The sequence below is a fragment of the Mycteria americana genome, chromosome Z (assembly GCF_035582795.1).
Source record: "Mycteria americana isolate JAX WOST 10 ecotype Jacksonville Zoo and Gardens chromosome Z, USCA_MyAme_1.0, whole genome shotgun sequence".
Classification (NCBI taxonomy): Eukaryota; Metazoa; Chordata; class Aves; order Ciconiiformes; family Ciconiidae; genus Mycteria; species Mycteria americana.
This window is the reverse complement of record NC_134396.1, coordinates 21,140,694-21,167,197: the sequence shown is the minus strand read 5'-3', so window position 1 is coordinate 21,167,197 and position 26,504 is coordinate 21,140,694. Positions and strand designations below refer to the sequence as shown.

Genomic DNA, 26,504 nt, shown 5'->3' with positions numbered 1-26,504 from the left:
CATTAAGTCTTACTTACTGCACTTTTCATTTCTAGAGACCATCATCATTAGGCAAACAATCCAAACCACATAAATGGATTTACAAGTGTGTTTGCTAATTAAAAAAAAAAAAAAAAGGAATGCAAAATTAGTAATTTTCATTTATATTTCATCAGATTATTGCCATAAGTAGTGGCTCCCATCAGAACAGCCTTGACTAATTCCCAGCCAATACAATCAACAACTGTATTTTTCTGCTCCTCATCCCAAATGGTAATCTTCTTGTCAGTGCCTTCACAAGTGTTAGTGACTATGACCCCAGAAATAATTTCAAAAGCAACGACTTTCTGGTCGTTCTGGGTTCCCTGTCATACTCCAGGAGCGAATGCACTGTAGCTTTCCATGGCTCTGGGACTGCTTTCTATGCCGGTCCAAAATACTTTATTTCTCTGTTAGCATCAACATCCAAAAAACACTGTCATACAACTATGTCCAGACTTAACGCAAACAACTCTCCCAGTACTTTCCTGTATGGCAAAAAACAGTTTAGCTCCATTTTTGCCAAATATTACCACTTAGGGTCTGGAATTAAAATATGCATTACTCATAGCTAAACAGTTACTATGTTAAAAGATAAAAAAAAAAATAGTTAAAAAATTATCTTAAATCACAAGATATGGCTCGAGATTACAGTTTTATGACTGTAGTCATATGACAGGAATCGACATCCACTTAATCCACTGAAAACTCACACCAGGCTGAGTCAGGATCTCACAAACTGAAGGATGATATTCCTGAAATCCCTTCTTTCATCATTGGTATCAAATCCTGAATCCCAACAGTACAAGAAATCCAAGTGGTGGATGGAGCAGAAAAGCTGATGACAAGCTTTGGAGATACAAATCATTTGCATGTAGATGCTAGGCAACAAGCTTATTAACTTTTGTCAAGATTGACTCTTGTTTTATTTAATTATTTTTGAAAAGTGAAATTCTTAAGACATGTTAGGTTTGGTACAAGAAGTATTTACATAAAAGGAAAAAAGTATTTACGTAACAGGAAAAGAGAGAGAACATGTATCACAGCAGTGGTCCAATCATTTAATGGTATCAGACAACTGAAGAAAGTTTAGCCTGACAAAATACTTCACACAGAAATGAGCACCACAGAAATGGGGTTCTTTTAATTATTAAAGCTCTATGTTGGAAGAACAACAGAACCAGAATCAGATATTAGAAAACTGCCATATAAACATAATTAAATCTCCCTGTGTCACTGTTGTCACACATTATAAAATAGTCTGATTACACATTTTGATGCTCTTTCACTCATTGCAAGACTTCAGCTTCAGCTTGTGTTCATAACAAACAGTGCTCATCTTTTGTTCTCTTCAGTCTTTTTTTTAATTCCCTGCTTTTTTTCTTCACTGAAATACTTCACTCATCACAGAATATGGGAATCATTACTTCCCAGTGTCTCCTTACCATGAGACTCTTCAGAGCAGTATCCGAGTGTTTCACAACTGAAGCCCACCTTCCAGTCAGTGGTAGCTACACTGGGACATAGAACAGTCGAGACGGCAAAAAGTCACTAACATCCAGGAATCTACAACTCTGGAAAGCTTGAAGCCTTCTACCCCATCACAAGCTCCTTCCTACACCCCACATGTACCTTCATACACTCTTTGGTTCTTCATTCAGTTCCAAGTTTTCCCTAGTTCTCTATCCAAATCCAGATCCCCTCCAAAAACCTATATATCCCATTTTCCCCAATCTCATTGCCTAACCAAACTATCTAACCAATCCCATCATCTAACCAAACTCCTTGTCAAGGAAGACTTTAATCCACTCTCTTTTCCTCCTGCCATCTATTTCCCAGGCATCACTCCACCTTTCAACCCTGTTCTGGCTCCTCTCATTTTGACTCACATGAACCCAAACTGTTTCCCTCACACCTCACTAGCTACCAGGCTGCGCCTAACCAGTGGGGCAGCTTTAGTCCTGTTGTCATTCAGGTCCCACCACTCCTACACCCACTTACAAGTGGCACATCCTGACCTGCCTCCCCTGGTTCTTTGTCCTCTCACACAGCTGCTTCTTGCACTTCACAGCTCTCTTGTCTCTGCTAACAAAGCCAGCTTCCTCCTCCACACTGCCTGCACCTAGAGAGCAAGAGAGAAAGCATCTTCTCCCATTTCCAGTGGCTGAAACTGGCTCACCACTGAAGGAAATCAGTCACATCTAGGCTTGGCCTGTCTTTAATGCCTAGCAAGTTCACAAGTGTGGGGAAAAGTAAGGCTAACGTTGGTAAGGCTAAAGCGACTAGAACAACAAGAAGGGCTGCTGAGATGGGAGATGTAGCGCAGCTTCCCTGAGAGAGATTGCTCACCTGCCTCACCTCAAAGCCACCGGTATTTCAGGGGCACTAGACCTTGGCCACGTACGCACATCTCCAGGGACGCCTGTGACAGCCCTGCTCAGCGAGCTGCCCCCGCACTCCAGCCCATCAGCTGCGAAGTCTCCCAGCCGGGCGGCAAACGCACCCGCACCGCCGCGGAGCCAGCTGCAACTGCCCGGGAGGCTCTCCTCAGCCCGGCATTCAGCGCCCGGTGGCGGTGGGTTACCTCAGCACCTCGAGGGGGGTAACTAACATGGCGTCGTCTCGCACGTCCTCCTCATCCGCCAGGGCAGCGGGCAGCGCCCCAACGCGGAGCCCGCCGCCGGCACAGCCCGCCGAAGCGGGTCGGGCCTGTGGGCAAGAGGCGACGGAGCCACCCCCGCAGCAGCCGCCCCCTTCCTGAGGACCGCAGGAGGGCGGGAAGCGCCCTGGCTGCGGCGGGGCGGGGCGGCTGCGGGACGACGCCGGCCAGCCGAGGCCGCCGCCGGGTGGGGCGCTCGGCACCGGGGGAGGCGGTGCCGCAGCAGACACCGCCGCGCCCACGGTCCCCCGGGGCGGCTCGGGGCGGCTCAGCCCTGCCCGGCACCGCCACCGCCACCGCCCAGGTGCGCGCTGCCTGGCGCAGGTGCTTAAATAGTGGCGCCGGCTGCGCTGCAGTAGTCCTTCGCACCGCGGCCAGGTAAGGGGCGGGTGCTAGGAGCCCTTCTCCGCCGACTCTTTCCGGCACCTGCTCTGCTCTATCCACCCCCGAGCCGGCCGGCTCGGGCTCTGGGGCCGTGCCGTGGTGCGCGGAGGCCGGTCCGCTGTGTGCCGCGATGGCGGGGCGCTTCCCTTGGTCGCCGGGGCCGGCAGAGCTTTCGCCGCGGGTTGAAGACCGCGACTGGGCGGGTGCGAAAATGGCGCGCGGTCCCCGGCCGCGCCTCCGGGGGTGGGGGGGAAGCCAGGGAGCGGTGGTGTGAGGGGAGGCAGGGCGCGGTAGGGAGAAGGGGGCACCCCCGGCGGGCAGGCTTTCTGTCGGAGGCGGGGGCTGCTGGAGGACGGCTCGTCCTCCGGCTGCCGCCCGTCAGCGGGCCGCGGCGGACGGGTGGGCTTGCGCAGTGTGTACCAGCGGCCGCCGGCGGCTCGGCCGCTATCATTGCCGTGCTTTTCACTCCCTTCAAGGATGGAGGCTAGGGCTGTGCCCTTGAGTGTCACTTATCCAGGGCATAAATGTCCTGGGGTTCAAAAAGCCTCTTTATCTTCTCCCTGGAGAGCTCACTGCTCCCCACGCTGCTTCCCTGCAGTGACTGTTACGCCATGCCTATGAGAGGATGGGATGTCTCAGAAGGGGCCTCTACAAATTATTCTGCTGATATAGAATGCTCCAGTTGCTGCTGGTGGCATACGGCTAGGAAGGCACTGGTGAGGAGGCTCTTGCTGGGGTGATGGGCTTGCCCTGTGTGAGCCAGCTGCTGCTCCTTCACAGGGAGGTGAGGGACAGGCTGCCCTGCCCCACTCCTCGCTCCAGCATGATGCACAGGGCATGGTCCATCCTGTTGAAGACCTTAGTGTGACTTAGAAGACTTAGTGACTTAGAAAAGAGCATGCCTGACGGGCTGGTGCATGAGGAGGGGTATGCCATGGGATGCTGCTTTTTCCAGGTAGAGTGGAGCTTAATTGCTTGTCAGTGAGCTGGCTGTGGTTTAATGCTCCAGGCCAACCTCAAGAAACTGGGACAGGAAGGCTTTGGGCAGCTTTCGGAGCCCTACATCTTCCTGATGGTCACAGTCATATCCTCTCAAAGATCTGTAAGTCTCTTTGCCTGTGCCTTTTGCCACTTTGAGGTACATCAGCCCTATGGGACAGACCTTCCCTGAACTTGCTCTGTCTTGTGTTACCTGTTTGAAGAAAGTCATTTCTGGCTTTAACTGTGTCTGTCTACCTGCTCCCCAGTCTCCCTGTAGGTACTTCAGAAAATAGGAGCTGCTTTGTCCCAGCTCTTGTGTGCCACCAGTGTGTCATGTAAAAAGCATCCCACCCATGTGCACGGGACCCTTCAGAGCTCCTTGTTGAATCTAGGTGCTGTCTTAGTTGCCTTCATGGCATCCAACCAATGGGTTACCAAACTTTGCTTTGCAAGCTCCTTTCTGTGTTGAGACACCCTTTTGAGGTCCTCACATCCAACCGTGGCATCAGGACTCGTCCCCACCAAAGTGAGTGGGGAACATTTGTGGACCAGCTTTTACGCTAGCTGTTTTTCTCTTGTAGCCCACAGGGATAATAGATGGCAGCTCCTTCACAGAGCACAGTTCTGTCTGGCACAGGTCAGAATACCTGACTCTGCAGGTTTGTGGTGAGAAGGATCCCTGGTGCACATGTGTCTGGAGACTGGCAGGATTCATCCCATTTTCTGGAAATTCCTACTGCAGCTGCTTTCTAGCACTTCTCCAGACACTGACTCCTGCCCCACCTGCCATGGTCGTAAATAACAGCATAGTGTAACCCTTCTTATACTGTGAACCGATGGCACAATCATTTTGTCAACCCATATGGGCAGAGTTTCTTTCTGTGGCATCCGCTCCCTGCTTAGGGATCTTTCTGCACAGCGTCTAAATCTTGGAAATCCTTCTCCTGGGATATCAGAGTTGCATGCTCTGTGAGATGAGAGCACTGTCAGGCACTAATTAGAGACTGTATACACAAGATTGGATATATTTGGCATCTCAAAACTTTTTAGTGCTTGTAGTCTTAATGTTGCTTGAAAGTAGAAAACTGAAGGTACATCCTGTCAGGCATTTCTCCCTAGCTCTTTATATGAGTGATTAAAAACACCACGGGGAGGGAAGAGTGTGGGAATGAAGGTGGCAAACTCCAATTTTTTCTAGTTCAGCCAGCTGTGCTCATGGATGGATGCTTCTGCTGAATATCAAGTTAAGAGTGCAATCCAGGGGGGAAACTGTGGTATGATAAAGAACAGAAAATTACATGGGTACAGAAGCAGATGTGAATGGAGGAGGAAATCCGATATAGGGAGTGAGAGGAAGTGGAGAGCAATTCATGTTTTGACATGGAAGCTAAAATGAATAAAGTTGAGAGGACTTTTCCTTCCAGGTAGCTTGTCTTATCGGGAGTCATGGTTTAATTTGAAACCTGGGAAGAAAAAAAAAATTAATAAATAATAATGAAAAAAAACCACCACACAATGGCAGTGGCAACTTCCCAGGAGCAGTTCAAAAATTGGAAGTGTGGGTGAAAACACTTAAATGGAAAATTCTTGAAAAGAATGGCTTGTGACTTCTAATGGGGTTTCCATTGTGGACTACAACTGACAGGGGATTGTAGTTCTTGAAATAACAACACAGGCTAGACCTGATCCTTCTGCATGAAATGATTTGGGTGCTTTTGCAAGCAAAAGAGCAGGAACAGGGCCTACTCTGGGAAACATAAAACAGAAGGACAGCAGTGTTTTAATTCTTCCAATGCTTTTTTCTTTTAATCCTCAGTTCCTGAATTCATATGACTGCATGAGGCTATCAAATTTCATATGAGTAAGGGGGAGTAAATTTATAGCCCTGGTGTTTGCAGTGGAAATCTTGGACAATATGAACTCTGAAGGTTCAAACAGAAAGCAAAAAGTCCCAATTTCATCATTAAAACTTGTATTTTAAAATCCTTGGAGTTGTCCATAATGTGTTGTAATACAAGTGTTACACAGAAAAATGACAAGAAATTGTGATGTTATTTCCTGTTCCATATACCTGGCATGGGCCAGACTTACAAAAGGGTAAAGCACTATATCATTTAAGTTAAGCTTATAACCAGACTTCCTCTACAAGCTATGTTTCCAATTCCCTTTTCCCTCATACTTAACTGCCTCCACACTACTGGAGTTTGTTCTAGCAGTTTCTGACCTGATATTTCCATGTCTGCTCTCAGACTTGGGGTCAATATGAAGGGAAAATTTCCTTATGTCAGTATGCCTGCAGAGATATCAGTTCTAATGGAAATATTTCAATCACATAGTCAATATAAGTCTTGCTTCTTTCTTAAAATACTTTTTCTTGAAACACAAGAAATAAAGCTTAATCTTGCATTGGGTTTTCTATTAAAATTTGGTGGTAGCATAAATGAAAATTAGTCCTCCCTTGGATTTTGCAGCATAAAATCTGTGGCTTTCATCTTCAAAGCCACAACAGGCTGTTCTGAATGTTCTTTCTTTTGTGGCCTGAAAGAATTAAGAAAATATGCACATGCTTCACTTCTAATGTGTGTTTTAACTTAATCTCATAACAGCAAGACTGGTGGAAGAGAAGCAGGCCCTGTGTTTGAGTAATGAGAACAAATCTCTAGATTTTTCTCTTTAAGGGCTAAATGTTTGAATTTTTTTTCCCCCTTCACATTATTTCCTTTTGTCCTAATTTACTTGTACTTATGTCCATGTTTTCTTCCCTAGAGGGAACTGCAAAGAAAGGATTCAGAGTTCTCTCTAATTATAGTGTATTGCTGCTATAATGGTTAGTGTGCCTCAGCAGTAAAATATCTGAAGACAGTTTTGTCTGAAACTGGGATTTGCTGGTTGGGGGTTTTTTTTGTATTTCAGAGGCCCTTTACTCAGTTTTGTGCATTTGTTGGTAGGTCAGTAAATCTGAGCCACCTCAGATCAATTATGAAAATGGAGAACATTTCTAGACATGAAGGAGCATATGCAGTTATGAGAAACAATTTTATTAACTTAGGAAAGACCAGTGAAATCGAGGAAAGAGGAGTAACTAACCTAATCCATTTTCTCTCCTCAGAAGCAGAGCCTTCAAACTGCCTCCAGCTCATGCAGTATTGAAAGTGTGCTTGGCTGAAGGTCTTCAGTTCAAAATCTATCAGAATTTCTTTAATTTATTTTTTGTGAGATACTGTCCTGATTTCAGTGCTCTTTATAACCATTTTTTCCCCAGAGTGAAGCTGTGACTCTTCTCCCAAGGGAGCTGCAGTTAGCAGTTTTTCAAACCAATCTTAGTAGAGGGATAGACTGAATTCAGAACAGTGAAGAAATCCTTAGCAGACATAGTTTACAAATTAACTGACCACAGTAATGGGATGCATTAGTCCTTCAGTTTTGCTATTTGAGATAGCCAGCTGGGAGACTTTGTTGCTTCCTGCAGTGGCCTTCTTGCTGTGTGGTACAGCCTGTTTCCTTGCCCGTCGAGTCTTGTGCTTATTGTGCCTCTTACCTGCATGCTGCTCTCTGCCTTCCCTGGGCTGCTGGGGATCTGGTTTGATGTTCAGCAATAAAAATCTAGTAGCTTCATCATTTGTGTATCTGCTCAGATGATTCTTTAATTGGGTCCTACTGTTACAAGTGGCTCGATAGATTGCCTTGCACTGCAGACAGATAATTATGTATTTGAGTGACTAGTGGGTTTTATGGTTGTGTTTTGTTTTCATCCCAGTGGGGCACTGCAGTTACTGGGGAGTGATGTGAAGCTTGTTGTGGCTGACACATGTCCAACAGTTTGCTTCCAGAAATCACATAATATTTTGTTTTTCTTGTGGAATAACTGTTGGTGAGGCATAAGTAAGGAGGAGTCAATCTAACTTGACTTTCAGCTTCCAGTCATCTGAATTAGTAGCAGCACAGTGGAAGCTGGTGGAGGAAAGGCTGAAGGTTAACTAACAAACAGCAGTTAACTAAGCTGATTCCCTGCTTCCATCTGTGACAAACTCCTCCAGTCCCTATATATCCTTCCTGATATATCGCAAGTCGTAGATGAAGGTGTATGTCATGGGAGACTGCTGGTGAGGGGAAGAGAGCTGTGTTAAAATACTGCAATATGAGCACACTTCAAGTATCTCTTACACTTGGTAGGGGACAGCTTTCTCATGGTCCATCTGGACTTGTTATTTTCCATAGTCTGAAGTTCCCCTGGGTTTCAGGTTGGCTTTTGATGGATGGTAGCCACTTGGACAAAGATCTCCGTGGTTGCTAGTCACCGTGTTATGGAGTACAGGTGTCCATCTGAGTCCTGTAGGCCAGAGTGTTAGAGCGGCACAAACTTCCTTGTGGGTAATGGCAGAAGTAATTTTTTTTTTTCTAGAGCGCACTGAATGGCACTCTGTCCTAACTTTCAGTTAGGCTTTCCCTGCCCCAGTTTGTCTACATCCAGCAGATATGTCATCCATACTACCATATGGACTGTTATTGGCCTCAGCACTAGTTTCTCTTTTCTTCTGGTTTACTTCTGAATCTAGACTCCTGGGGGCTCAGAAACCTTCTGGGAGCCGCCTTTGTTATATTTCTTTTTAAAGCTTTCTTGGAGCACAGACAAAGGATTCAGGAGTAGGGGAAGTGGAAAGGAAGTGTGGAAGCAGCATGCTTACCAACTCTAACTATGGAATCAGTGAGACTTGGAAGTACATGATATTTAGTATGGCTTTTTTCTTTTGTTTCTTTTTGTCATTTCAGAACGGAACCAAAAACCTTCTGTGTACTTGCTCTTGCAGCTGTATAGGACAGGAAGCTGATTTAAGGAGAAAAACAGAAAAGTCTTTATTGCCTGTGGAAGGAGAAGCAAGATTTATATGCTTTGAAAAAGTATGTATTAGAAGATTTACTTGGTAAAAAGCCCAATAGTCATCAATATTCATTTGCATTAAGGTTTTTTCTCTCAAGAGCTGTCACTTCCTGCTGTTCACTACAGAAATCTCCCCTAGCTTTCTGTTTTCAAGGGGAAAGCTAGCCTGTCCCTCTTCCCAAGATTCAGCCTTTGAAAATAATGTCCCCTTAATCATAAGGCTGTGTCTCTAAAGAAACAATTCATTTAGCCATGCAACAGCAATTACAGTTGTTTTCAGTCTAGCGGTAAAGCAAGTTCTGTCTTTTCATTGGCATTCAATGGCAGCAAACTTGATTAGGCCCTTTAATCCATAATGGAGGTACTACAAAACAGAAAATACACTGAGAGTATACAATATAGACTGAGTAGAAAATGCAGAAGTAAATATTATAATGTAGCTAGTCCCACTGGTTTTTTTTTCTTCTTTTGATTCCTGTATTTTCATGTTCACAGATCTACTGTAGTTTTCTGCCACTTAATGCTAACAGGAAATACAACCCAAAAAAAACAACTCATCTTCTTGAGAAGATTCTGTTGTAATGTATCCAGTGGCTGTTGCTGCACCAGGAGGTGAAGGAAATAATGGACAACATGGGAAACTTATTTTTTTCCTTTTTGTTTTTGGAGCTGTGTTGCTCTGCGCTGGATTCCTGCTTTCAGTCTTTATTCTCCAGTCGTGCCCATCTGGAACCTTCAGTGACTGTAACGAGGTCCTTAAGGCTGCTGGGCCTGTGCTGGCTGTAACTGGACTGGTTTGTGTTTTACTGGCACGATCAAGGGCCAGGCTGTATATAAGACAAAGACAATTGCAAAATGAGCAGGTGTACAGCCTTGTTTTTTGTCGCGGGAGCTGTCAGTTTGCCCAGTTTCTCATATTTGGATTCCTGTTTTTAACTAGTGGAATGCTAATTAGCATTCTGGGCATTTGGGTTCCTGGCTGCAGCCCCAGCTGGCACAGCATACAGCTCAACCACACCGGCAGTTCTGATGTGGACCTCCAGGGCTGTGGATTCCTATCACTTCAAATCATGGGACCTTTGATTGTGCTCACTGGGTTGTGTTTCTTCGTGATAGCTCATGTTAAAAAGAAACAAAACTTAAATCTCAACCAAGAATCTTGCGAAAGTGAAGAACATCCTCAGAGCCCTGAATCTTTTCAGGTTACAGTAGGTAGGTAAATAATGTGTGAACTTTACATTTGAGAGTTAGTAGGGGGTTTTTTCCCCACTAGTGATTTACTTCTGAATATTACTCATTTGAGCTCTAAGCATGTCAGTTCTGGCATGTCGAACCAGCCAAAACAGAAAAATGTTGCTTTGTCTTGTATGTTTTCTGTATGGTTGGTTCAGTTACCTTTCTCTCAAACACAAAACCTCTCTTTTGGCATAAAAAGAAAGGTCTGACTGTCTGTGCAAAAGAAGCCATATAATCGGACGCAAATGAGTCCAATCCCACTTCCTTTCCCAAAGGGTGTAGCTGACACTGCAAATCACAGGTCTAATGACTTCTGTGACTATATTTAAGATTTATCAGAGCCTTGAGCTCTGACCCCTTAAACAGGAGAATCTGATTCATAAGCAGTATATTGTAATTTTTTAATCATGGCCACATCTTCCATCAGTCAGAGATGTTAATTGCAAGATGCTTCTGTTAATTGCACAGTATTTGAGTAAATGTGGTGTGTTAGCTGGGAATGCTCCCCTGCATATAGCAGTGCTTTTAATACCCCATGAATACATTCTATGCATAGATTATTCTGATAACTTTCTAGCTCTCAGGATTAATGAGTCAATCATAGTATTGCTTGACTGTCATCTGACTGACTGGACTTAATCCATTATGCAAAACTTTTTTCCTTCTGTCTGTCAAAGCAATGTACAGACCTGTAACCTGGCGACCCTAAAAAAACATGAGTGTTTAAAGTCAGTTTTCCAGCCACCAGGATAAATCAAAGGGTCATAGAAAGGAATTCAGATTGTCTTTAAAGGCGAGAAAGCAAAATTAGTGAGTTCCTTTTATACTTCTGTCAGGAAAAGTAAAACTGAAAGGCCGAAGGCTGAGGTCTGGTTGGCATGGTGACATTCTGGAACAGTGGTGACTCAGCTAGAAAACACCCCTCACCTTACTCAACACTTTTGATGCTCCCTGACCTGTCCCTGCACACAACTTACAAAGGAAAAAAGGTGCCAGGCAGCTGTGAATGTTTATATAAATTATGCAAGTTCAGTGACTGATATGAACTTTCTCCTTAAAAAAAAAAATTTTGAAACTTGCCAATTACAAAGTTGAAATTGGCAGATATGCTGCACAGTACACTTAATAGTGAACTATGCATCAATAGCATCATGGTACTAATGTTAGTAGTGTGCCTTCAGCTACGAGTAATTTAGTAGGGAAAGTGTCAAGGCACACAAAATGAGTCATCAGAACCATTAATGACTTGAATACTTTTGTTATAACACTGCAGCAGATGTGGAGAAACTTGAACTGCCCTATTTTAGATATATGAGGAAAACTAAATAATTGCCTACCCTTAAAATGAGCCAACAGTAACTGCGTGCTTTGCATTTCCAGTTTCTGAAGACAGCCAACAGTGAAGAGGTTTCTGTCTCTTACCTAGATGGAATACTCCTCCTCCCCAAGCTGTATTTGCTAAATGAAATCTTCCATTTATGAATATGCTGCATCTTTATTTTGGGATAATTTGGGTCTGAACATACCTCCAATGTACTTTAACAGCCCAGAATATAAGAGTTCTGTGTGTGGGATCATTGCACTTTATCTTAAAAGGTAGACAAATACAAATACTGTCATTCCAAAGACAGGAAATATTCTAGGATACAGTTAGAATAAACAGTGGTGCTCAGTTTTTCAGAGGTAGTAATTGGTGTTTTTTTTTCCTAGGTGATGCTGTAATGGTATTCCCACCTCCACCACCTCCTTATTTTGCTGACCCTCTGTCACGAACTATGACACATTGTCTTATGTCAAGTGGTTTGCCCACAAGTGAAAATCCTCCACCATACCACTCTATCTTCAGTCATGGGTAAGACTGTTTTCGTCTCTGTCTTTGGAAATCTGAGATGTTTCTCAAGGCACCCAAGACCATGTTCTTAAATAATCACTGTGAATTAACTCCCTACTAGGCACTACAAAGTTTTTTAGTGCATCACTCAACTTACTTCAGGTACCTTACTTGAAATGGCATTAAAATATCCTAGTATAACAGCAGAATCACAAACCACAGAGTGTCCTTCATGAAGGTTAAATTCTTACCAGTTTATTATGACTGAAAAGAACTTCTGAAGTGAAAAGAAAGTCTTAAATCAGTGTCTTTAAATATACTTAGATTAGATTTCTTCCACAAATTGTCCAAGAGAAGGCGCTCCTGACAGCGGTGCCCCAGTGGCATGATATCCACACTGCCAGATTTTAGGAAGCCTCTGTAGAACCACTGCAGCTAGCCCTTCATGACATCTATCCACAGGCCCTGTGACCCTGGGAACACTGCTTTAGTGTGTTCTGTTCTCTGTGTGACCCTTATCTCACTGCCTTGAGGAAGTGACACCTGCCGTGCTAGTCTGCCTTGTTCGTGCTGTGGCAGTGTGTCAAGATAAAAGGGCACCTTGATATTGTGGGAGAAGATCAGGAGGCTCTGGAGAGCTTATAAGGGAGGTTACAATGCCAACTTCATCTCAAGATGTTGTACCTTACCCATGCAGCCACTCTTCCATGTGTTGAGTACAGCTGATTTGCTAGATGCTGCCACCACCAAGCTCAGGGAGCAAGAACTGCCAACTGAGGGAGCAAAGAGCTTGCCAACTCTTCAAGTTATCTGCACCACAAGAACTCGCAGGGTTATTTATCCCCTGTGGGTTACCACCAGTGGGCTGCTAACTTGAGGGTGAAAGAGGTCACTGCAAGGGCCACGTACTAGGAGCCAGAACTAGATCTGGCCAGGAGAGCTAGGTGCCACATGCCTAGAGCCCCCAACTTATTTTCAAGCCCTTAATGATCCAGAATTGAGTTGGCTTTACCTTTTGGAAGGTCCTGTGTCAGCTTGTTTTTGATCTGTGAGCCAGTAGGTGGTATGGGACGTTTTCATTGGATGACTTTAGTTTACAAGACTGTACCTGCAGCAAGCATCCTAAGCACCATCACTGCAGCAAGAGCCCCAGCCTGCCTGGCTGTGTCCAGTCATAGTAGTTGTTGGGCCATTGCTTTAATAGCTTTCCACTATACTCCAGACTTCTGCACTCATATGAGGCAGTGTGTTCCATGACCAGCTGTACCAGCTGTCTGCCTGATGTCGGTGCTTTTTCAAAACTCCAGTGCTAATCTTCCCTTTGAAGCAAGCGAGCATGAACCCTCTTCCTGCCCAAAGACCTAAATGCCACAGGAGGAGGATACTTGTGTTAGCAATGGTGCTTATTCCTGTTACCATGCTGCGTGCAGCCATGTCTGTGGTTTTTTAGTCATCCTTTGAAGTATACCTGGTGGATTCTTGAGGCTCAGCCCCACTGTGCAAGGCACTCTTCTGTTCTCTAGTCAATCACCATCAAAAACTCCTCATTGTCTTCCATTTCATAGTGCCCTCCTCCAAACATTTTCTCCCCATCTTTGTTGGACACAGCAGATGCCTCCTCCTGTTGCTATTACACAAGCCAGACTGTCCTTCTGCCTTTCCTCAAAATCACTTCTTTTAACATAGAATAAAAACCTCTCTATCAAAAAACCTACTCACTCTTCCTTGCTACTATGCAACACTCTCTAGTGCACAGTGGGACTGGCCCCCAAACAAAATGATGATTGTGTACATACCACCTAAGGAAGGGAGACACTCAGTGTTTGGTTCCCATCACCTGAGGTCCAGCTTGAGGTTGATGACTTGTGCTGAGGGATGCAATGCCTAATAAACCCTAGCTACACACATAAGTCATTCAGTCTGCTGTTTTTCCACTTAAATTGTTTCAGAGAGAGTACTTTTTGTACAAAGCTGATGAGAATCTGTTCACCCGCTAGGTCAAGATGACAAGGGTAGATGTGGGGATGAGAAGGTGTTTGGGTTGATCAAGCAAAAGTGCTTTCCAGAAAGCAGTGGCTCTCAGGACCAGGCATAAATTTTTGTATGAAGAAACATTGTACTTTGTTAAGTATAAAAGTCTTTGCCTGTTCTCAGGTTGCAAGTGAAATGTATCAGCTCTCAGAGCTATACTATTGCCATCGAAGGACACCCAGAGCAAGCAGGAGAGAAAATAAACTGCTGCTGCTGAAAGAAGGAATTTACATGAAGTCTCTGTGTTCTTATTGGGCTGGGTGAAGGCATTCACAGCTGGAAGGTGTTTCATACCAGCTGCAGCTAGTCCTGGAGTTAGGCACCACACTGAGCCTGTCTGTGCTACAGCTCCAGTGTACGCTGTAACTCCCTTCTGGCATGTACGTGCCAGATGTACATACAAAGCAAATGGATGTGTGGAGGAGTGACTTGGCCTGAGTGTGAACCTGGTCCTCTGGTAGCCAATTCAAATATGGTCCAAGGACACCCTCAGAAAAACATTTCAGTTTAAATACATTTAGAAGACCAGGCTAGAGTGGATAACTGGGAAAAATATGGGAACATATGTGAAAGCTGTGTTCTGCTGTAGCCTTACAAGCAGCTGAGAGAGTGAATCTTGTACCACCTGTCTGTAAAAGTACAATGCACAAAACTGAGGGCCATAAGTCCTCTCTACCCTATAATTTCAGGCCCTGAGTTCAGATGTGGGCTGCCTGCCTGTGTGCTTGGTAAAATGTGTGCATTATCAAAGGATGTGAAAGAATACAAGCAGCACATCCTGCACTGAAAAAGGAAAAACAAAGTGCGATGGGGGAATGGCAAAAAAGCTAGTTCCTCAGGCTTCCTGTAGGCTCTCCCTGCTGGTGCAACATACCAGGTGACCCCTCCTTCCTTCATTTGTTCTACAAAATCCCCTGCAGCTGGATCAACTGCCTCAACCCACAAATGTCCAGTTCTGGTGCTCCAAACTTTGTGTGTGATCCCATCAACTCGGTCATCATTGATTGCCCATCTGGACTTCTCTGTCCTGTACACAAAGAGGCATTTTGTGGCCCAGCTTGTTGGGGCAGTTTCTAGCAGAGTGGACAAAACACCTCAACCTTGGATGCAGAAACCCTGACCTCCTGCTTTGGTGTTCTAGCTGTTGCCCTTCCATGCTCCCCAGGGTCCTCCCAGAGACCCTGTGAGTTGATACCACCTCTGGGTGTTTCACTCAATCATGCTCTCCTATAGCTCAGCACTTGGGAGCAGCCACGGCATGTTGATTAGTGCAAATTGGTTTCCAAGCCCTTTCAAGGAGGAGAAGCAGTGGCCTCATTCCTCCTAACGTAGTGCTATGGTTGAAGATCCCAGAGCTGGAAGGGAATACCTGTTTCATGCGTGGGTGGTTACTAGGCAAATGTGATTTGCCTCTTCAGTCCATTGCTCCATGTTCCGTCAGCAAGTGCTGTGGTGGAGGCTTTGCTGGATGAGAGAGCTTGTAGGAAGATGAGTCATGGTCTGATCCCAGAAGCAGTTGTTTTTTTCCTGCAATCTGTTATATAGCGCTTCAGCATTTGTCTTGTAGTATGTTCTCTTTTCTCTCCTTTAAACACACACCCTCACACACCAGTAAGAGGTGAGGTTACACACTTAAGATCAGGTGACTATGCTCTATATTCCTGCTCCTTGCGCAGTATTGGTGGGGGTGCAGATGTATGCACAAAGGCAAGAGTCAACTTTGGGAGCAAGTCATGAGGAACAAGGAGTTCTTCCCTTTCCTTGGGAAGCAGCTGAAGCAATATGCTGAGGGCCAACTCCAGGGCAAGATGAGCAGGGTACCAGAACCATGCAGGTGCAACCAATTGGGATCCAGTTATGATGGTCAGAGGAGGGCAGTGAATACTTGGCTGCCCTCCTTGACTGTCACTGGGAACTCAGCAGTCTGGTCACGTCCAGTTGCTTCTGTTTCTCCAGCTCTGAGCAGGAATGCTACTCCTTATGTCTGTCATGCGTTGCTGGAAAGCTTAATAAAAGTTTCAAGTTGCCTTTCATGTAAGATCTCGGATGGCTAGGACTGTGATTTTTGTGATGCAATTCTGAGTCTCCCTTCATAAGGGAAGGGGACAGTGTGTATGTGATAGACTACAAAAGGGAAGCTACATTAGGAGCTAAGGATCAGAAGAAGATTTAATAAGATTGTGAGATAGCCCTGCCAGAAGCAGCTAATACCCATAAGCCAGGCTGTGACTGATGATGTGACAGGTTAGAAGGGAGCTTGTTTGCCCTTCTGCTCTGAAGTAATAGAATTTTCATATGAGTCATAATGTAGCCCATAGAATGAAATCCTAATGCTTACGGAAGTTCTTTGCTTCGGGGATTTTTAGGGAGTGTGTGCGTACATGTATGTTTATGTAAGTCAAGTGGAATTTCACTCACTGTAGGCAAATGATTTATGCTAATATGCAGTTTTTTGTTTTATAGAGCACAGCTTGCAGATGATGAAAGAACAGTTGCTGTTAGAGACTATGAAACCATATATACAATTTCTGGAAGCAGCTCACCTTCAGATATTTTACCAATGCTATACCTCTCTGAATCACCTCCAAAATATGAAGAAAAAGCATCAATAACACATAATGAATATTCTCCATCGTCTTCTTCATCTTCTTCATCTCTTTCCTTAGCCACATCTGATACCAGCTCATAGAGGACTGTCAGACTTCATTTTTAAATTAAATTGTACACTCAGATGGAAAATTTTTGAATTTATTTACATTTTGTAATAAAAGCAATAATGTTGGCTGTGTCTAATTTTTCATCAAAAAGCATAAATGATAAATTTGGGTTTCAAGAAATAGTAGATAATGCTGGGCTTCTGAGCAAGTAGTCTGAAGGGATTCAGTTCACTGCCAGAATATTAAATGCTCATCTTGTTCTGTTACAGCTTCAGTTTCTATTTTTAGTTGTTCTTTATATAATGGAGGCACTAAGTAGAGACCAATTCTTTTTGCTTATTTTAATTAAATCTGTTTGGAGCTTCAAAAAGGAAATAATTAGGAAGTGTTTTTATTTCTATTTTTGTGTGACTTTTGTGGAAAATACTTGTTTGCAAAGTTATTGACTTTGTATGTACTCAGCATCACAAATACGGGTGTTTAAGATTGGGACCAAATACGTTATACAGAACTTAAATGGTTATTTTTTGGTCTGCCTGGTAACAAACACTCCATAGCTTAATTTAGACCCTCTCTGGTCCTTATGTATGTATAATCCCTCTGAAAATGAGTTTGAGCCAGCAGTTAAGAGCCCTAAGGCAACACTGAGGATAGTTAATAGGCTAACAGTTTAACTGTGGTAATGACTGGTTTCAGGGGGGTTGTACTGCTGTTACATATCATCATTCGTGGTTTAGGCAAGGAGTGCTTGTTTTGTGAAAGTGAGCCCCACTCAGCAATGGTATCTTCCAGGTGCAGATGTTACTTATCAGCAAATGCAAGAGCGGCAGTTTCACAGAAACGCACGCAAGAGATTATTTTAACTGGCACAGTACTTGACAGAACCTTCAGAAATACAGCCCTCCTAGCTCCTCTGTCCCGCTGCAGCCCCTAAGTTAGCGGTAGCTGCCTTCAGGATGGAGTGACAACAGGTTCTAGTTCTGTTTGTGAATGTTTGCACCCATTCCCAAACTGAAGGATTTGCTTGTATTAGGTAAGGATAATTAGCAGGAACTGAGTTGCTGCTGACCTTTGACGCTTTACGACTTGCTCAGAACCCTGTGTGAGAACAACAGAGCTGGTTCTGTGCCCAGAAGCAGAAGGTGGCAGAGCTACACTTTGGGCTTGGTTCAGCATGGTGAACTTGCCAGCGTTAAAACATCTTGGCAAGAGCCATCTCTATCTTGTTCGGTTGAGTCTCTGAACACCTGCATGCTCTGGGACCTCAGCTACACCTCAGCTTGCCTTCTGCCATGCTGAATTTTGGGGAACCTGGCTGTAACAGAATGCCAAGCTTTGAATTAAGCACTCAAGTTCTCTCCTGTGCCTAGGGAAGGGTGATCATCTCGTGTTATCTTTCTGTGAACGTGCCTCTCACCTGCAGAGTTCTCTAGAGAGATGTTCAGGAGCTCCTGCATTTGGCCAATTATTTCCACCTTTGCATTGTTCCCTCAATCGTGCTAGGGCAGCTCTTTGTGCAGCCACACAAAAACAAACCAGCCAGTGAGGGAGGTATATTTAGCCAGCAATAGAGCTGAGGGGCTTATGCATGCAGAGTAATGAGCAAACACAGCACGAAGAGGGATTTAGTATGTGGGAGCTGATTAAACTGGCATGACTCAGCCATCGGAAATGTCTATATGAAGAAAGGGGATCCACAAAAGCCAGCAGGCATTTTGTCCCCTTTTGTCTCAAGTGTTTTTTACCTAGTAAGTTTTTCAAGGATGCTGTTCCTTGAATGCCTTCTGTAATCCAAGCTATGGTTTACCATCTTTTTTTTTAAAAAGCTTTTGTTTCTAACTTCATTTTTAACAGTGGTGCCCACTGCGGTACATGATTCGTGCATACAAAGCTTTGCACATATCGAAGGAGCTTGTCTCTGTCTCCAGATTTGTCATGATATTATATAGCAAGTACAGAAGCTGGGGTATTTTACTTAAAAGATCGCATGCAAAGACCCATGTTGGCTTTGTTCTGTTGTTTGAATTACAAATGAACACTCATTTGCTGACAAGGTTAAACATCAAAAAGTGTTTACCCTAAACAAATCTTGAAATATGTCACCATCTTTTGAAAAAAAAAATAGTCACATCTGATTGCTAACTGTAAAGGTATTAACCTTTTGTGCTGCCTGCAATTTGCTCAATCGGTTGTTCCCAAGATGTACCCAAGAGACCAGACAAATCAGGTAGAATATGTCGACTCTGAGCTGCGTCCTCTGGAACTGAAACATGATCTTCTTGGTTTTCTTCAAGGTTACTGTGTTTTGATCTTCTACTGCAGTCTCCAGTGTGGATCACTTCACTTCTAAAAAAAGCAGTCTTCGCGGAAAGCATGCTTTAGAAACCTGCTGACCTCACTCTGAAGAGTCAGCACCTGCTTTGCCTGGGAAGGGTAGGTGTTACTTACCTCTGAAAACGAGGACTGAAACCAGAATTTCTCTCTGTATCATTTTGAGAAGGTCCTTACGAAATAGTTCAAGGTACAGCTGTCTTAGCATCTTCTATTTTTGACGTGGAGAATCATTCCTTGAAAACTCAGTGGATGTGCTGGGTGCATCTCCATAATCTGCTCAGCACTGAGAGAGCTGACATAGCCAGGGCAACAGTATTTGCTTACTGTGTTGTCGAAATCTCTTTCAGCAAGGTCAGAAAACGTGAGTGAGAGGCTAGCAGGTCTGCCTCCACCACTGAAGGCCACCGCTGGGTGAACAGAACTAGTGGGAGGAATTTTTGGTGCGGGGAGTAGGGGTGAAATGTCTGTATTAGAAAGGAAGCAACACCTTGTAAAACTATAAAAGTAGCTTAAAATAATACGGAATAGCATTTTTATTGAGGAAGTGAGATACTTTACTGTGACGCTAATGGTGCTATAACCCCCTTTCTGCCCTAAGGTTAGCTTAAGTGCTTGACATACAAATGCTAGGGAGCAAATCAAGTTGGTTACTGATTCACACTTACTTAAACAGGCAAAGTGGGAGGTAAGGATTGCTTATCCTCTGTAAGTGAAGTTAAGGTCTCTCTTCCTTGCTGCCTGCACTGACATTGCTCTGCTTCCTACTGCAACACTACAATCCTTTGAATATGAGAAGGATTCATGAAAATATAATGGATGCCTCTTCCCTAGAAGTCTTTCTTCCTGCGTCACCAGCAGATAAAAAAAATGGAAAGCTAACTCATCTGAAAAACTGAGATTGCACAGATCTCTGCAATGATGCTATGTTTTTAGGATAGCGGCACTCGCTGGATTGCACCCACCCCATTCTTGCCCTTTGTGGTTGGTAGCGCTGTATCTTTTCATCCCTTTTCCATCCTACCTCTTCAGAGTCATGGCTCGTGGGGCATTTCTGTGTCCAGGCAGACATTTCTGCCAATACCTCCATGTTTCTGCAGCAAACGTGTCAGCCTTCATCTAGATCTGTGCTCCTCCCTCTATGACACATGCATGTATCTGGATAATTAGGTATGGAAATACCTTCAATTTGGCGTGCCTGCTGACAAGACAGCATTCCCTGGGAGCGTATAAAACCACCTTGCAGGTAGATGCCGTTGTGGGCAGCTGGCTGAACCTGCTCCTCGCAGCTTATTTACGCTTTGAGGCTGGCAGTGCAGTAGTACAGGGCCCCAGGGTGCAAGGCCCACTCGTGGTGGTTCTTTAGGTACTGTTCTTACACACGTAATTCGTGTTTTCCACTAAAGGTGCCACATACAGTTGCCTTTCTCTAGGAAAAAGGCGCTCTCTGTCAAATCATTGGCTCCTTCATCTCCCTACAGTTGAAGGTTTTGCTATGGAGTGATACTTTGTACCTACTCTTTTTAAAGCCAATCAGTGTGCAATACCATGGTATAATTTTCTTTTATACATCATCTTTTGCATGTTCTATGACTAAGTCCCCAACTATATTGCAGGCATGTAAGAAAATAAAACCTCACTACAACGGGCTGATAATGTGAACAACTATGTAAAAATTAATAGCAGAAGGAGAGGAGAAGAGGATTAAGTGAAGGCCTGTCAGTGTTTACTAGGATGACCCTTGAAACAGGTTAGAGAACTGAGGAGGTGCAGAGCACTACAGAAAACCTGCTTCCAGCAGCAAGTGCTGCGGGTGAAGTCTGCATTGGTGATAGGAAATTATGTAGAGGAACAGAAAGCAAAGCAGTGCTTGTGTTCAGGGGTAAAGTCCCTGAAGCAGATGGGAACAAAGCTGTAGTGAGATCTGAAAACAGCACCCATTCTGAAAACCTCACTCTGACCGATTCCTTAGGTTTCATAAAACTGTTTTAATTTGTTCGGGTGTTATTCCAGGTAAAATGGGATGCATTTAGTAGATCAGCATCTTTAAGTGAGTTTCCAGAACATACACTTACTTGGCAAAGGAAAGTACTGGCCTTAAAAAATCAATGTGATCTGGTAACTTCTTAAGACCTTGACAGCTGCCTGAATGCAGCATTGCCACTGTCTGGGGAAATAACGCGAGAAATGTGGGGAGGCTTAGAGGAAATTATATCTTACAAAGAGGGGGCAGTTTACAGGGAAAGGTGTAATTTTAATTTAGATCCTACTGCACCAAACAGAACGTGTTTTCCATCCCATTTTCAAAGTGCAAGTGACAAGTGGCCTTGGAAGAAACGACCTGTATTCTCCAGCTCTGCTGTGCACTTGCTCAACAACCATGAAGTTATGTCCTATGTCCTAGGCCAGAGGCAAAGAGCGTCAGCCATGGGATGATGCAACATCTGACTTGGAAAACTCTGATTCCAGCCAGCACCTAAGGACCTTTGCATAGGACCAAGGAAGTGCTCCAGCACAATTCTGTTGCAAATAGTGTCTGTGGAGTTCTTTAATGAATGAGAGGAGGAAAGTGACACTACATCTGTATATACTATTAGTTAGATAGCTATTATGATATAATGCTACTTTTAAAAGGATGTTGGAAAGCCTGGAAGATTCAGCAAACAGCGACAAGAATGATTCATGGTATGGAAAAACCTGACTCTCAGAGAGCAGTAACAGAAGTTCATTCCATTAAGTTTACCAAATATAAGGTTAAAGGTGACTTAGGTTTTGGCTATAATTACCAATACAAAGACAGCTTATCTAGTATTTCAACACTTTCTAATTTAGTTGTCATCATACAAAACCACTGCGTTGCAAGCCCTAACACTTTGCTCAAGGGGGGCAGAGAGTCCTGACCAGACTTGGTGCTGGGGGAAGGGGTGATCTTTTTTGTCAGAATTTTGTCAGTATTTGTCAGAAAATTTGTTGGCACCCTCAGTAATAGAAGAGACATAATACTGACTTTGGAAACTTCCCAGACATTTTTTAAAGGAGTCCAGCACTAATATTCCTCAAGGTCTATCTGCTAAGAAATGAGAAAGACACATCTGCAATTGCATTCAGCATCAGTTCTGAAGGCGCCAAATTCAGTGAACAGCCCCTTTCAGAAGCGAGCTGTTGTCACGCTGTGTGATATGAATGCACAGTAGGCTAAAGGCACCTTTACTGATTTTGAAGAAGCAGTCTGAAAGATGAGTTTTTTACTTCTAGAGCTATTTTTATCTTATAAATCTCGGGATAAGCTTGCTTCCCCAGAGCTGCTGGTAGCAGGAAATAGCATTATACGTTCTACCACCTGAGGAGTAATCTCTGTCCTGTATGTACTCCCCTGCCATGCTACTCAAAACAGATCAAGTAGTTGGAGATTTTTCCTCCTTAAGGAATTATACAAAGACGTTCTACCAGAACCCTCCGACAGCAATTACTTTAGTCTGAAACTGTTAGGAAACAGAAAATCTTAACATTCAATTAATCTGCCTGTTTAATATATGGGACATATGTTCAACAGAACAATTCATTGTGATGTAAAAAAAAATATTCTAGGTACTTCTGAGAACAGGATGAGATCCCTCGCTTTACCAGGTTTAACATTACAGGAGATGCTTTCTCATTCCTGCAGTGGTGTGCTATTCAGGGTATGTGGGCTTTATTCAGTATAAACTTTGAGGAAGGGGTGGAGATCCCACAACAAAAAATGTCCACAATTAAGGGGAAATTACAGAGCAATTATGCTTCCTGCAAACAGCTGGAAAGCTTTGGTTGGCTTGAAATAACTTTTCTCCCACAACCAGCAGCTCTCCCAGGCTGTTCAGCACTCACCACCCTGTTGCCGCTTACCCTCCCACCCACCCACTGCTCCCCCTTGGCAAAATATCAGAAAGCCTACTTTGATATTTTTTAAACCACAGAACCTCTGGACTGCAGAACGAGCTGTAACAGAGGTCCAGGCGTGGCTATAAATGTCACGCTTCAGAGCACTCCCAGCTCTCCCAGCAATGGCCATGCATTTTCCTGCAGATCTGGGTTGCTGGAGTGGTGGCCCAAGGAGAGCGAGAGTCGCCACGCTGCTGTTGACTGAACGTATGCTGTCCATATGTTGGATGCATCAGCTGGTAGGGGGCCTAGGAAAAGCTGCGGTGGCTGCAGCTTCCTTTCTCTCCCATCTGGCATGGGCACAGCAAGGAAGTATGAGTGGGTGCCAAATTAAAAAAGAGGATAAACAAAGAGATAAGCAGCCATGCAAGGGTGAAGCCATTTCGGAAGCGATGGTGGTAATTCAAGAAGTCTTTAGTGATCGCTTCAGGCTTCACTTCCCAGACCTTTATTCTTCTAAGCAAAGTTTATTCTTTCACATGATGGACTCTGTTAACCATACACGCACAAAGTTCTTGTATAACTAACCTGAACCTTTGACTTTAAATGCTCTGCCAAGTCCCTTACAAGCCCCCTTTCTCTTGAGGCAGAAGACACGTTATACTCAGTAATGGAGCAGAACAACAACAATGTAGAAGATTTCTCTTTGAATGTCTTTTCTGTCACTCCCTATCAGCCAAACAGATCCGATGTCCTGGTGTCAGATGGGGATAAAGCCGGCGCCACTTTGCTCTTTTCAGGTGTGTTTTTGGGACTGGTGGGGATCACTTTCACCGTGATGGGATGGATAAAATATGACGGCGTTACTCACCTGGAGTGGACTCAGTTACTAGGGCCTATTCTGCTGTCTGTCGGGGTGACTTTTATTCTGATTGCTGTTTGTAAATTTAACATGCTCACGTGCAAGCCCTGTAAAGAAAGAGAGGAAAATATGTCAGACCTCGACCAGACTGCAAGTGGACAGTCGTTTGTCTTCACCGGCATTAACCAGCCTATAACTTTTCACGGTGCCACAGTGGTACAGTACATCCCCCCGCCGTACCCAGCCCAGGAAGGCGCTGCTGTGAGTCCTGGCTACCTTCACCCGGTGCTCAGCTGCTGCGGTGCCGTGTCCTCCGGCGCCTCACCGATTCCCACCCTGGGCTCTGCTCACTTCTGCCCTGCCTACCCCCTGGATAACCTGGCTTTTACCGGAGATGAGAACTACGCTACTTATCCTGCAGAGAATACCAGGAATCAGAGGTACGTTTTCTGAAATTGCCTTAGTGTGTTTGGACACAGGGACACAGGCTTCTGAGTATTTTAAGTGCTATGTATGGTTTCAAAGGAAACAAAAGCTAGTCCAGTGTGTTATCCTTCTTCAGACATTATTTTTTCTTTGTTAGCAGTATTTCTTGAGTAAAGACTACGGAGACATACTTTTTCTGGAAAGCATTTTTATCTAAATTAAATTAACTTATGAATCCCTTTCAATTTTCAGTCTACTAAATCTCTTGTTATTTTTGAAGATACTAGTATATAAGCTCCTGCCCATGGTATTTTTTATGCTTATCTTACTACCTTTAGACTGTTGACCAGAAGGTTATTATATGCACAGCCAGAGGCTTCCACTGAAACACAATCACAACACATGAGTCAGCGCACAAACAGCATTTTTGTGACAATGCAATAATCAGTTTGGTACCAGATGCTCTCCCTCCTGATCATGCCTGGTCACAACACGCTCCTTTCTCGCTGAAGCAATGTGAGAGAGCCCTTACTCTTTTTCTAGTTTTGGGGCATAAACAAGACTGCTGATATTACAGAGCAGTATGAAGCTGCTTTAATCAGACACAAAACAATTTTATATAGTTCTTTCCTCTAAGGAAAAATATTCTACTTATAGGAATTACTCAGAATTATATCCTTCCTAGAACACAAGTCACTTTTAGTTCATTTATCAAAGTCTGTTTGAAAAACTGCTGACTGACCCACAGACCTCAGCAACATGTGTGACAGGCATAGGCAGCATGAAAACACAGGTCACCTCCTGACACTTTTATACTTCACAAAAAGAACACAGCAAATGGTTGAATCGCAGTAAAACTCCATCTTGTAGCATTTTCTCAAGAAGTCAGGAAGTGCTTTCCCCTGATAAGGCTGACAGGATGCAGCACTGAGGTTACTTGCATACTTTGTGTTTGCTAAATTCTTTTTGTTCCTGCTCCTCTTCCTATTTTCAGGTCAGAGGACAGTTCTGATGAGCCAGAAGAACTGCTGGAAGACTACGCCTGTGATGACTTGTCACCTCCACGTTATGAGGAAATATACCCACTGTCTTCATAAAATAACCACGGATGACAGATGACAATTCTAAAAGATGCCAGCTTTTTAATCCCCAAGAATCTTTTCTTTCAACACTTGCATGATAAGCAAAGTGTGAGCAAGATCTTGGTAGTGATACACAGTTCAGTATCACTGGAGATATATAACCAATCCTTTCTTTTTCTCCCTCAAAATTCATTAGCCCTTTGCTATGCAGTTTAATAGCAGAGCTATTAATTATCTAATAGCAAAACTATTAATAGAAAAGCTATTAAACTCAAGGATATAAATCCATATTAGGGTTCCCCAACAAGAAGCCTGATTTTCAGACTTGCTGAAACCAGTATGAACTGTGAATGCACAAGATGTTTGTGGAAGGTCATGATTGCTCCTGGACATTCAGCATCATTAGAAAACACTTGATTTATTCTTGATATGTTTTCCCTCTTGATTGCTTGGGAAACTTCAAAAGTGCTCAAGTGTCTGATCCATGAAAGTGCCTATAATGTCTTAATTCTGTCTGATTCCTTAGACTAGCTCACTCATTAAGTCCAGTCTACAGATTAGACTTCCTCTGCTTGGTTCATCTGTATAACCCAGTTCTGTAGGCATTTTTGGAGCACCCTTCTTAACTAGAGCATCCCAGAACAGAGAAAACACAAACAGCGACCTTTGCCCATTTTTACACAGACCTCTAAGACAGCATGCATGCATCAAATTCAGTTCCTTTCCCCACCTCATGGGATGCAAAGCACCGTCTCCTACCAGGAGTCCTAACAACTACTAGGTTAATGTCCCTAAAGAAAATGGCATCTTTCTAAAGCCTTAACAGAGGTGTGTGGTCCTACCAGTTTTAAAGGCTTTAACAATCACAGCCTCTCCCTGCTGCACACTCATTCTATGGGAGAGCTGGGGTGGAACCCCTCCTGAGGTCCCTTCTTGTTTGAATGCGGGTCCTAGGCACACTACTCAGGCGGTAGGTTCCCCCAGAGCATCCAGGCAACTATGGGCTGCAGTGAACTTTCCTGTTCAAGTTCAACTTTCAAGATCAACATGTTTCCAGGCATTCTATCCACAAATGGATTTACAGCCGTACCTAACAAAGGATGAGGTGCATAAGCTCCGCAATCTTGCAATCCAGAATGGAGGTCCCACAAAGCTTTGCTCACGAGCTGTCTAAACCCCTGAGCAATGAAAATGCCAGGAGTCCTTTCATTTTTATTTTGTATTTCTACATATGCTTCAAGTTCTGCTTTTGAGTGTGCCTAGAAGTGC

General features: G+C 44.0%; 2 protein-coding genes and 1 long non-coding RNA gene across 6 annotated transcripts; 2 read left to right on the top strand and 1 right to left on the bottom strand.

The window, feature by feature from the left end:
• Positions 1 to 735: 735 nt before the first annotated feature.
• LOC142402684 (uncharacterized) lies at positions 736 to 2,136 on the bottom strand. Its single transcript, XR_012773432.1, has 3 exons — positions 2,037 to 2,136; positions 1,464 to 1,534; positions 736 to 867 (listed from the first exon to the last, which is right to left on the bottom strand). It is a non-coding gene; the product is annotated as an uncharacterized LOC142402684 (long non-coding RNA).
• Positions 2,137 to 2,823: 687 nt separating this feature from the next.
• TMEM171 (transmembrane protein 171) lies at positions 2,824 to 23,781 on the top strand. 4 transcript variants are annotated; one of them, XR_012779049.1, is made up of 6 exons: positions 2,824 to 3,055; positions 8,813 to 8,941; positions 9,417 to 10,133; positions 11,868 to 12,009; positions 18,971 to 19,109; positions 23,666 to 23,781. XR_012779049.1 is itself a non-coding variant. In XM_075527512.1 (5 exons), the coding sequence occupies exons 3-5, from the start codon at positions 9,503 to 9,505 to the stop codon at positions 16,706 to 16,708; spliced, it is 999 nt and encodes a 332-aa protein (XP_075383627.1). In that variant the 5' UTR covers positions 2,824 to 3,055; positions 8,851 to 8,941; positions 9,417 to 9,502; the 3' UTR covers positions 16,709 to 16,801. The 4 variants fall into 4 exon arrangements, 2 of the variants coding, with proteins under 2 accessions (XP_075383627.1, XP_075383625.1); XR_012779050.1 differs by lacking the exon at positions 23,666 to 23,781 and adding an exon at positions 21,317 to 22,756; XM_075527512.1 differs by lacking the exons at positions 18,971 to 19,109; positions 23,666 to 23,781 and adding an exon at positions 16,483 to 16,801 and having other exon boundaries at positions 8,851 to 8,941.
• Positions 23,283 to 26,234, top strand: TMEM174 (transmembrane protein 174). Its single transcript, XM_075527513.1, has 2 exons — positions 23,283 to 24,167; positions 25,148 to 26,234. The coding sequence occupies exons 1-2, from the start codon at positions 23,536 to 23,538 to the stop codon at positions 25,248 to 25,250; spliced, it is 735 nt and encodes a 244-aa protein (XP_075383628.1). The 5' UTR covers positions 23,283 to 23,535; the 3' UTR covers positions 25,251 to 26,234.
• The last annotated feature ends 270 nt before the right edge of the window (positions 26,235 to 26,504 follow it).